General features: G+C 35.6%; 1 protein-coding gene across 2 annotated transcripts in view; it reads right to left on the bottom strand.

Moving 5' to 3' along the window:
* Positions 1–7,086: 7,086 nt before the first annotated feature.
* Positions 7,087–12,799, bottom strand: part of Skd (mediator complex subunit skuld) — a 50,119-nt gene continuing 44,406 nt past the window's right edge. For both annotated transcript variants that reach the window (XM_076907394.1, XM_076907393.1), the window contains exons 14-17: positions 11,742–12,080; positions 10,723–11,007; positions 10,158–10,429; positions 7,087–7,324 (exon numbers count right to left, since the gene is read on the bottom strand). In XM_076907394.1, coding sequence (XP_076763509.1) covers positions 7,192–7,324; positions 10,158–10,429; positions 10,723–11,007; positions 11,742–12,080 — 1,029 coding nt within the window. In that variant the 3' untranslated portion in view covers positions 7,087–7,191. The remainder of the gene's footprint in view (positions 7,325–10,157; positions 10,430–10,722; positions 11,008–11,741; positions 12,081–12,799) is intronic.

Below are 12,799 nucleotides of genomic sequence, written 5' to 3'. Positions count from 1 at the left end.
CGTACGAGTTTGATTAATCCTGAATTAGTATGGGTGATCACGATTAACAATCATTCTGGATGAAAGATGTAAAGGCAAAGTTTTATTTCTGAATAAATTAACGTTGAAGATGGCTATTTAATTAATTGACAGAGAAAAAGAAATGTAATTTTGTGCTTTTAACTCTTTGCACTGGCATGGTCCATTTTGAGGAGACGAGACTTAATTAATAATTAAGGAGGATAAATTTGTTACGCTGTAACTTAATCATTAAGAAATGCATGTTTGAAATGCTAAAGTTTTCTGTTCGAATGCGAATTTTCTATTATTCAGAGATGTTAGCAATAGAAATTATTGCTAAGAAATTGCTACTGGTTTCTATTGCTAAAATATTGATGTAAAATTATGGTAATACTTAGCAGTAGCTTCTATTGTTAAAATAGCAATATTTTAGCAACAGTTCTATTGCAAAAATATTGATGTAAAATTACTATTAGTTTCTATTCTTAAAACAGCAATGTCTCAGCAAAACTTTTGCAACAATTACCATTGCTAAAATAGTAATACTTAGCAGTAGCTTCTATTGTTAAAATAGCAATATTTTAACAATAGTTTTATCGCAAAAATATTGATACAAAATTGCTACTAATTTCTATTGTTAAGACAGCAATATTTTAGCAGTAATTTGGCAATTATTATTAATGCTAAAATAGTAATGCTTTGCAGTAGCTTCTATTGTTAAAATAGCAATATTTTAGCAACAGTTCTATTGCAAAAATATTGATGTAAAATTGCTATTAGTTTCTATTCTTAAAACAGCAATGTCTCAGCAAAACTTTTGCAACAATTACCATTGCTAAAATAGTAATACTTAGCAGTAGCTTCTATTGTTAAAATAGCAATATTTTAACAATAGTTTTATCGCAAAAATATTGATACAAAATTGCTACTAATTTCTATTGTTAAGACAGCAATATTTTAGCAGTAATTTGGTAATTATTATTATTGCTAAAATAGTAATGCTTTGCAGTAGCTTCTATTGTTAAAATAGCAATATTTTAGCAACAGTTCTATTGCAAAAATATTGATGTAAAATTGCTATTAGTTTCTATTCTTAAAACAGCAATGTCTCAGCAAAACTTTTGCAACAATTACCATTGCTAAAATAGTAATACTTAGCAGTAGCTTCTATTGTTAAAATAGCAATATTTTAACAATAGTTTTATCGCAAAAATATTGATACAAAATTGCTACTAATTTCTATTGTTAAGACAGCAATATTTTAGCAGTAATTTGGCAATTATTATTATTGCTAAAATAGTAATGCTTTGCAGTAGCTTCTATTGTTAAAATAGCAATATTTTAGCAACAGTTCTATTGCAAAAATATTGATGTAAAATTGCTATTAGTTTCTATTCTTAAAACAGCAATGTCTCAGCAAAACTTTTGCAACAATTACCATTGCTAAAATAGTAATACTTAGAAGTAGCTTCTATTGTTAAAATAGCAATATTTTAGCAATAGTTCTATTGCAAAAATATTGATACAAAATTCCTACTAATTTCTATTGATAAGATAGCAATATTTTAGCAGTAATTTTGCAATAATTACCATTGCTAAAATAGTAATACTTAGAAGTAGCTTCTATTGTTAAAATAGCAATATTTTAGCAATAGTTCTATTGCAAAAATATTGATACAAAATTCCTACTAATTTCTATTGATAAGACAGCAATATTTTAGCAGTAATTTGGCAATTATTATTATTGCTAAAATAGTAATGCTTTGCAGTCGTTTCTACTGTTAAAATAGCAATGTCTTAGCAATAGTTCTATCGCAAAAATATTGATACAAAATTGCTACTAGTTTCTATTATTGAAATAGCAATATATTAGCAATGTTTTGGCAATAATTTCTATTGCTAAAATAGTAATGCATTGTTAAAATAGCAATATTTTAACAATAGTTTTATCGGAAAAATATTGATAAAAAATTGCTACTAGTTTCAATTATTAAAAGAGTAATATCTTAACAATATTTGAGCAATAATTTCTATTGCTAAAATAATAATGCATTGTTAAAATAGCAATATTTTTAGCAATAGAAACTACTGCTAAATAATATTATTTTAGCAATAGAAATTACTGCCAAAGTTTTGCTAGGATATTACTCTTTTAACAATAGTTTTATAGCAGTTAAAGTTTTTCTAAGATGTTACTCTGTTAACAATAGTTCTATTGCAATAATATTGATATAAATTTATTATTAGTTTCTATTGTTAAAAGAGTAATATCTTAACAATATTTGAGCAATAATTTCTATTGCTAAAATAATAATGCATTGTTAAAATAGCAATATTTTTGGCAATAGAAACTACTGCTAAATAATATTATTTTAGCAATAGAAATTACTACCAAAGTTTTGCTAGGATATTACTCTTTTAACAATAGTTTTATAGCAGTTAAAGTTTTTCTAAGATGTTACTCTTTTAACAATAGTTCTATTGCAATAATATTGATATAAATTTGTTATTAGTTTCTATTGTTAAAAGAGTAATATCTTAACAATATTTTGGCAACAATTTCTATTACTAAAATAGTAATCTTAGCAATAGCTTCTATTACTGCAATAGCAATATCATAGCAATATTCTGCTAACATTTAAGCAATAATTTCTATTGTATTAAATAACAATGTGTGAGTAACATTTTAGCCATAGCTTTTACTGCTAAAATAACAATATCTCAGCAATAGTTTCCATTGCTAAAATAGCAATATCTTAGCAATATTTTAGTAATAGTTCTACTGCAAAAACATTGATACAAAATTGCTACTAGTTTCTATTGTTATAATTTCAATTTTGTAGCAATATTTTGGCAATAATCTCTATTACTAAAATTAGAGTACTTGGCAGAAATTTCTATTGCTAAAATAGTAATATCTTAACAAAGTTTTAGCAATAATTTCTATTGTAAAAGTATCAGTACCTTTGCAATACTTTGGCCATAGTTTTTGTTGCTAAAATCGCAATATTTTAGCAATAGTTGCCATGGCCAGAATAGCAATGTCTTAGCAATATTTTGGAAATAGTTTCTATTACTAAGATAGCAATATTTTAGCAATAATTTTTATTGTTAAAATAACAATGTTTGCGTAATATTTTAGCCACAGTTTCTATTGCCTAAATAGCAATATTTCAGTAATATTTTAGCCATAGTTTTCACTGCTGAAATAGCAATATTTTAGTAATAATTTCTATTGTTGAAATAACAATATTTTAGCAATAATTTAGTCACAATTTTCATTACTAAAATAGTAATATTTTAGCAATAATTTCTATTGCTAAAATAACAATATCTTAGCAATATTTTGACAATAGTTTCTATTACTAAGATAGCAATATTTTAGCAATAATTTTTATTGTTAAAATAACAATATGGAGTAATATTTTAGCCACAGTTTCTGTTGCCTAAATAGCAATATTTCAGTAATATTTTAGTCATAGTTTTCACTGCTGAAATAGCAATATTTTAGCAATAATTTCTATCGTTAAAATAACAATATTTTAGCAATATTTTAGTCACAGTTTTCATTGCTAAAATAGCAATATTTTAGCAGTAATTTCTACCGTTAAAATAACAATATTTTAATAATATTTCAACCACAGTTTCTACTGCTTAAATAGCAATATTTTAACAATACTTTCTATTACTAACATTTTTCAGTAGTACAAAATTTCCATTTAACTAGAAAACTTCAGGAAAACATGCATTATTTCTCAATAAACTGCGCTAGAAGAAATTTATTCCCCTTGATCACAAATTTCAGCAACGTTTTAACAATAAAAATCAGTGCTATAATTTTACTATATTAACAATAATTTCTTTTGCTATCCAAAAAGTTGCTAAATGCAAAGAGTTAATTCAGAGCAACTTAGAAGTTCTTCTAGAAAATTTCAGGGAGCCATGCGTTCCTCAATAAGCTGCGCTCAAAGAAATTTATCCTTCTCGATCACAAATTTTAACAAAAATCCTCCTCGATGACAAACTTTAGCAGCATTTTAACAATAGAAATCATTGCCATAATTTTAGTACATCGAGAATAATTTCTTTTGCTATTCAGAAAGTAGCCAAACGCAAAGAGTTAATTCAAAACAACTTAGAAAGCTTCTAGAAAACTTCAGAGAGCCATGCGTCCCTCAATAAGCTGCGCTCAAAGAAATTTATCCTTCTCGATCACAAATTTTAACAAAAATCCTCCTCGATGACAAACTTTATCAACATTTTAACAATAGAAATGATTGCTATAATTCTAGCATATTAACAATAATTTCTTTTGCCATCTCAAAGAGTAGCCAAGTGCAAAGAGTTAATTTAGCACAACCTTCCATTAATTACACCAGCCATACTAATTGCGAGCAAGAGACAGAAGTCCACGTGCACTCGTTGGATTTGCAAACATTGACTTCTCTTCGAAAGCGAAACCTCGAACAGACCAAAGCGTGTCCTGCATTTCTGTCTTATTGTTTCGCAAGGAATTGCAGAACCAAAGCGTCCCACATTTTTGTCTTATTCTTTCGCAAGGAATTGCAGAACCAAATTCTGTCGCAAGGAATCGTAAGGAATAGCAGAACCAGAGCGTTCCACATTTTTGTCTTATTCGTTCGCAAGGAATTGCAGAACCAAAGCGTCCAACGTTTCTGATTCTCTCGCAAGTAATTCTCCTCTTCGGCTGGAACCAGCGTTTCGCCTACAACCTACGCAACGTTCACAAACTACTCAGGAGCGTATCACATACGTATATATATATATGTTCATACATACCTAGACGGACCGATGAGAAACAAAAAAAAAAAAGGAAAGAAAGAAATACAGAAGTTTCCACTGCGAAAAGTAGAGAGGACGTATAAGAGGATATGCTCTGCAATTAAAAAGTTACAAGCATATTAGAAATGTAGTTGAACAATTGGTGTATCTTGTTACCCAAGGGCGATCCATATTTTACAATGCACGCATACAAAAGAACCATATACAATCGAACTTATTGTCGAACTCTGTACAAATTACTCGAAAGGTGCTCGAAGGGTGCTGAGCTTGCGCTCCTCCCTTGCGGATGATTACTAAAGAACGTACTCTCTCGCAGGCCCAGTCTCGTCTCTGCCAACAACCTTGTCCAGACTCGAGAAGAGGAAAGAAGAAACCAGTGATGGTCGCACGATCAATTGTGATCTATTACTTAACTACAACAATTCGATACCTTTCTTTCATCGCCTTTACACAAAGAAACTCCAGCGAGACACTCTCTCTCTCTCTCCGCCTTATAAAATCCCAGTCGAACCAGAGTGTGCGTACGCACCAGCTCGTCCCTTGGCCCCTGGTCCTTCGGATCAACAATAAGCATCCAACGTAGCGAACGAACAGATTATTTCTATTATGCTTGCAACGCAGTGAATGAAAACGGTGTACTATCCAGTAAGACGCAGAAGGCTGTGCTCTGTACGAAATGAGGTATCAATAATATTATATATATATATATATATATGTATGTATGTATATATATACACATAAAACTGTATTTCGTAATATTAATATAATAATGGTAATAATAATAATAATTAATAATAATAATCCCAATAATGATGTGTTTCTACCCAGATAATAAATACTATAGATACAGTGTGTGAGTGTGTTTCGCGTGTCTCTCTCTCTCTCTCTCTCACTCTCTCACTCTCTCGTGTAAATCAACCAATGTAACTTTTATTAATAGAGTGGGGCTGGGGAGAGGATTAAAGGGGGGGGTGGGTTGTTTGCTATGTACAAGTCATATTTGTACTATGCGACTGACGCAATTTTCTTTTTTTTTGTTTGCCTTTTTAGCCAGAAACCATCCTTTTTCTCCTTGGTGGCTGCTCTTCGTTCCATCCAGACGCCTCTTCTTGCTGCTGCTCCTCCTCTCTGTGCTCTGAATCTTCTCTCTCGTGTCTTTTTGTTTATTAATTAGTGGTTTTATTTCCTTATATATATATATATATATGTATATTTATTTATTTATCTCGTTTCTCCGCCCTTCTGCCACTCCAATATTCCTCTCTTCCTCTTCTTCTCGCTCTTTCCCTTCTCCAGAGCCTCGTCCACGCGTCCCTCCCTCAATTTAATCTAATTATCTCGGCGATCCACGGCTCTCCCCCTCGATAAATTATTTAAAAACAATACTTTACACTATTAATCGTATGTATAATATTATAGAGGTCACATAATTCGAATAAAATTTGTCAAACAGCGTCGAAAAAGTTCTGCGCTAACAGGGGTCCAAGGAATAACGTGTTAACAACATTGTCGACCCAATTTTCCACGCGCACGGGCGTAACACGATAGCTTAATTAACGTTCAATCGGCTTCTGTCGCCTGGAGCCACGCACCAGGGGCATCTACGAGGCGTCCACCTCTGTATAAAATTAAAAAACAACGTAATCGTCGTACCTTACCCTCCACTTCCTTGTCTCCCACCTTTTCTGCTCTACAACGTCGCAACTGCAGCGACAAGAGGGCCTCTCCTTCCTCGTATTTTGTACAAAAGTCAATTTACAATTAAAAAACTTTTCACCTAGAGATTCTGATTCGACAATTCGACTATCTAAACAAGACTGGAGGCGATCGTACGAGCCTCTGCTCCTCTCTGTTCTGTCCACCGTGTGTGCATCTTCCTTCGTTCGCCTTGCTTCGCTCTCTCTCACTCTCACTCTCTCATTCGTTTCGCCTTCTTTTTTGGTACGCTTCAATGTAACGATGGCTCTCACTCTTTCGCAGGTTCTCACAGCGACTCTCTTTTTCTCTCTCTCTGAACACTCGCAGCAGCACGCACACACTCCTTGCGAATTGCACACGAATGGGGAAACACGCTCGAAGGGATGTGTGGGTTCCCTGAGCGAAGCGTGTGGTGCTATCCGGTGGCTGGTGGCCTCGAAAAGGAAACGAAAGAGATGAAAACCTGACTAAAGGATAAATTCGCAGCAGAGGTTTCATCGATTACTGTGTCGAAGGGCTGTGTCTCTCTCTCTCCCCTCTCAGCTCCGTCCCAAGCGCTTTTAAAGTACAGTCGAAGGTGTACAGACGTAGAAAACCAGTGGTTGCTCTCGTAGAGCCCCGTACGGTGGTATGATAAAGGAGTGCATGAAAGTGGTGCACGTACTGCACTAGAAAGGGGGATGGTGTGGGTCAGACGAGAGCTGCTGCTGCATGGTAGAGCTGCATCAGCGCTTGCACGTGCACTGGTAAGCAGGATAGACGGTCCTTCGTGTTCGCATCCACTGCAAGCCACGATAGTGCATTGTATCCCTCCAGCACGTATCTGAAATTCGAAAACAATTAGTAATGGCAACGGAGAGCAATGATAATTAGTAAATATGATGCGTAGATTGATGATACGAATGTTTGTAGTACTGTTTTTAATATCTGGACAACTGACTGAGAAGATTTCACCAGTTTGAGGACATTCGTTGGTCTTCGAATGGGGAAATCTTTGCAATTTTGTGTTTGTTACTATGCTAGCTTTCTTTTGTTATTATTCAAGATCATAATTGTCTCTTTAAATGACTTTTAGATGTTCTTCGCTGTACCAAGTAGTGACTACAATTTGGTCCAACATTGGAGTTGGCCAAGCATTAAACAGCAACAATAAAATCTGAAGATGTATTTTAACACCTGGCCAACTGATTAAAGCGATGTTCTCACTTTTATGCCCATTACTATGCTAGCTTTTTTTTTTGTTACCATTCTGTTATTATTCAAGATCATAATTGTCCATTTAAATGACTTTTAGATGTTCTCCGCTGTACCAAGTAGTGACTACAATTTGGTCCAACATTGGAGTTGGCCAAGCATTAAACAGCAACAACAAACTCTGAAGATGTATTTTAACACCTGGCCAACTTATTAAGGCGATGTCCCCACTTTTTTATAGCAACGTGCGTTTGTTCCTATGCTAGCTTTTTTCTTTGTTACCATTCTGTTATTATTCAAGATCATAATTGTCCATTTAAATGACTTTTAGATGTTCTTCGCTGTACCAAGTAGTGACTACAATTTGGTCCAACATTGGAGTTGGCCAAGCATTAAACAGCAACAATAAAATCTGAAGATGTATTTTAACACCTGGCCAACTTATTAAGGCGATGTCCCCACTTTTTTATAGCAACGTGCGTTTGTTCCTATGCTAGCTTTTTTCTTTGTTACCATTCTATTATTATTCAAGATCATAATTGTCCCTTTAAATGATTTTTAGATGTTCCATGTTCTTCCACCACTTTGAAGACATTTGTTGGTCCTCAAATAGAGAAATCTTCACAATTTTGTGCTCGAAGGCGTATCTCAACATCTGGTCAACTGATTAAGGCAACGTCCTCACTTTTATGCTCGTTACTATGCTAGCTTTTATTTTCGTTACCATTCTGTTATTATTCAAGATCATAATCGTCCATTTAAATGATTTTTAGATGTTCTTTGTTGCTACCACTAGTGGATACAGTTTGGTCCAATATTGGAGTTGGCTAAGCGTTAAACAGCAACAACAAAGTCTGAAGATGTGTTTTAACATCTGGACAACTGACTGAAAAGATCTCTCCACCTTGAAGACACTAGTTGGTCATCAAATGAGAAGATCTCACCATTTTGAGGACATTTGTTGGTCTTCAAATGGGGAGATCTTTGCAATTTTTTAATGCAACGTGTGTTTGTTACTATGCTAGCTTTCTTTTGTTATTATTCAAGATCATAATTGTCCCTTTAAATGATTTTTAGATGTTCCATGTTCTTCCACCACTTTGAAGACATTTGTTGGTCCTCAAATAGAGAAATCTTCACAATTTTGTGCTCGAAGGCGTATCTCAACATCTGGTCAACTGATTAAGGCAACGTCCTCACTTTTATGCTCGTTACTATTCTAGCTTTTTTTTTTGATATTATCAGTCATCATTCTGTTATTATTCAAGATCATAATCGTCCATTTAAATGACTTTTAGATGCTATACTAAGTAGTGACTACAATTTGGTCCATCGTAGAAGTTGTTCAAGCATTAAACAGCAACAATAAAGTCTGAAGGTGTGTCTTAACACCTGAACAACTGACTGAGATCTCCTCACTCTGAGGACACTCGTTGGTTAACAAATGAAGAGATCTCCCTACTTTTTTTATAGCAACGTGTGTTTGCTAATATGCTAGCTTCCTTTTGTTATTATTCAAGATCATAATCGTCCCTTTAAATGATTTTTAGACGTTCCATGTTCTTCAACCATGTTCTTTCACCACTTTGAGGACATTCGTTGGTCTTCGAATGGAGAAATCTCCCCAATTTTGTGCTTGTTACTGTACTACTCTTTTTTTGTTATTATTCAAGATTATAATTGTCGAATATAATTGTCCATTTAAGTGGTTTTTAGATGTTCTTTGCTGTACCAAGTAGTGACTACAATTTGGTCCATCTCTGGAGTTGTCCAAGCATTAAACAGCAACAACAAACTCTGAAGGTGTGTCTTAACACCTGGCCAACTGATTGAGAAGACACTCGTTAGTCTTCAAATGGGGAGATTTCTCCATTTTTAAATAGCAACGTATGCTCGCTACTATGTTAGCTTTTTTTTTTGTTACCATTCTGTTATTATTCAAGATCATAATTGTCTCTTTAAATGACTTTTAGATGTTCTTCGCTGTACCAAGTAGTGACTACAATTTGGTCCATCGTTGGAGTTGTCCAAGCATTAAACAGCAACAACAAAGTCTGAAGATGTGTCTTAACACCTGGCCAACTGACTGAGAAGATCTCCTCGCTTTAAAGGCACCCGTTGATCCTCAAACGAGGAAATCTCCCCACTTTTGTGTTCATTACTACGCTAATTTTTTTTTTTTTATTATTTAAGATCATAATTGTGAAATATAATTGTTCATTTAATTGAATTTTAGATGTTCTTCGCTGTACCAAGTACTGGCTACAATTTGGTCCATCGCTGAAGTTGGCCAAGCATTGAACACCATCAACAAAGTCTGAAACGAAGCGCTCTGACTTGGTTCAAGATCGAGAGATCCAAGAATCCAGAACGTAGCTTCGAAATAGGAACCAGAATCAGTTCTAGCAACGTACGAGGGGGTACGTATCAAAAGCTACAATCTAGAAGAAGTAGATACGAACCTGAGCACATCGGTGGTATATTGCGAGTCTAATGGGTGAGCAGTGAGCGCGCTTTGTTGTTGCAACAGGTCGTCACTATTCTGCTGTATTGCTGGGCTGTGCAAATGTAAGGCATTCTTCAAGAACACTGGGCAAACTCCTTCGAGGTGGGGACAAGCTGACCAGAACCATGGCGGCATCCGTCCTGTGGGCGCAGTGGATACCAAGTAGCCAAGAGCCAGCGGCTGCTGCAATAGCGTTCCCACTTCCTCTGCTTGTTCAGCAACTGCCACCTGTTTTCACCAATTAAACAACAATTTATTGCACCACATCTGAGACTTCGAACAGCTTTTTCTTTAATAAAAATACTTCTTTCAGCACTGTTAATAAAAAAATGCTGGCGAGACGCAGATTATTGAGTGCGATTGACCAGCAGTAGCTTATCGAGCAAGATATAGTAGCTAAAAAATAATAATAACTCTCATCGTACTCATACGTATGTTTTACATACACTCGACGCAAAGATTTTTAGCATTTTTCAATAGAATAATTGTTTTTGTTACTAATAGTGGACTCGTAGACTTACTCTTGGTGTATTGCTACACGGAAATGGACTGCCAGGACCATTGTGATTCCCTAAGCCTGATCCTCCACCGTCTCCACCAAGAGGAGATCCTTCCGGACGATGTGGACTGCCACCAGGACTCTGCCCTCCGCCAGGCCCAGCTTCTGGCCAAACGTTGAATATATCGTTGAAGTCTGCCATGCCCTCCATCCCTTCGGGCATATCATCGTGCAGCACACAAAACAGGTCCTCGTCTCCTAATTCTGGTCCGTTGATGTGCTGCTCTTGAAACGCAGTCTGTGACGACTGTAAATGACAAACGAATGATCATTCTCAGACGTTTAATGATGTAGCTTCTACTAAATGTTTGCGAGAGGATTCTAGACTGTGCAGAGTGTGTTGCGCTATGCAATTTTGATGTAATTTGTACTGTCGTAGCTGAAAACGAACCCACGAAACCGTGAAACACTCAAGTAATAATTATCTGCTAGATTTTCAGCTTCGAAACAGCGTAAACGACTCTACGTTTGGTCTTTTACCACTTCAGCTGCGTAACGTACAGCTGAATGCGCAACGTTACAGTTTGTAGTATTGTTTTAGCTTGCACAGGGCGCTTCGAACTAATATTGTGGTCACTACAGTAGAATAAAGGTTCATTAAAAAAGTTTGCAGCGCCCAATTGAGCTTATTTATGAGAATAATTTGTTACCTTCGCATGGCATTCTACGCATCAAGGAAAGATAAAGTTTAAAGGGAACGGAATTCATTTATTTCTATTCGTTCTTTTTCCAGTCTGCGTTAAAAGAATATAAGAAGTCGTTGCGCTTGAAAACCTTGCAGCTCAGTGTCTTCGATACCCCAAAACGATATCTTCGGTATCTCAATTCGTAACAGAAGAAAACTACGCTTCGATATCGAGCAACGAAGTAAGCTAAACTCTGTCGTATTATTTAAAGATCCAACGGAACCAGAGACGAAGCGTTTCTGAGTCCGTATAAATGTTAATACTTCATATTCTGCTTTCAGCGAAGAAAGTTTACCTGTGTGGTGGCAGACGTAGGAAAGACGAGGATGTGTGTGCACGTAACATCCTGCGGTGTGGATAATTGGCAGTTAACGGATGTCTGGCTGAACCTTTCATCGGGTGTGAACTGGTCAGCCATCAGCCTGAGAGTCGAGTCTGGTTCGAGGGAGACCAAGCAAGCGCTGAGGATGCAAGGCGCAGCTGATGGATAGAGAAGGCTGCACTGGCCGCATATCTCCTTGAGGTGTTTCGAGGCTTTCAGAAGCGCTTTCCTGGACAGCAACCAGCTCCATCCTTTCAGCTCGCCGTGACCAATACGCCCCACACGACCAACTACCAGTCTCCAAGGCTGTACCTGGGTAGAGAGAAATAGTTCTGATCTTTAGTTATTCTTAGAATTAATTCTGAAGGCTTGTATTAATTTATTTCATTTTTAATCCTTCGTTCTGCTGGTCTACGACTGCTGAGATGCAGTGCATGGAATTCTGAAGGTCTATCCTAGCTTATTTCATTTTTAATCCTTCGTTCTGCTGGTCTGCGACTGCTGAGACGCAGTACATGGAATTCTGAAGGTCTATCCTAGCTTATTTCATTTTTAATCCTTCGTTTTGGTCCTTCGCTGGTCTACTTTACTGTTCTCATCTGCGCGAAGTGGTAATCTTGCACTTTTTGGCTTCGTCGCTAGAATATGCTCGTTCATCTGTATACTTGAAGATTCTGGCATTACGATTGATAAGAAAAATTGTCTATGATCCTAGTTAATAGGGTATATAACAGTTTTTTATGTACTGAGTCCATGCACCACTTTTCAGTGGTCTTAGAATTAATTTCTTTGCAAGCTTCGATACTTTTTAATACATTCTTTTTTAGTAAGAAGCTGTTGGAGATCAATGACTGGGTCGTTAGGGTCTCAGAACTTGCAACTGGTAGCGCTCTGCTGTTTGTTTCATGGTTCGATGGAAATACTACAACATTTTGCGAGAGAAATCTCAATATGAAGAGTAAAGAATCTTATTCTATCCTCAGAAATTCAGCGTGCAAAAGATAATAGCTCAAAAATTAATCATTTAGCTT

The sequence above is a fragment of the Xylocopa sonorina genome, chromosome 16 (assembly GCF_050948175.1).
Source record: "Xylocopa sonorina isolate GNS202 chromosome 16, iyXylSono1_principal, whole genome shotgun sequence".
Classification (NCBI taxonomy): domain Eukaryota; kingdom Metazoa; phylum Arthropoda; class Insecta; order Hymenoptera; family Apidae; genus Xylocopa; species Xylocopa sonorina.
This window is presented reverse-complemented; position numbering and strand designations above follow the sequence as displayed.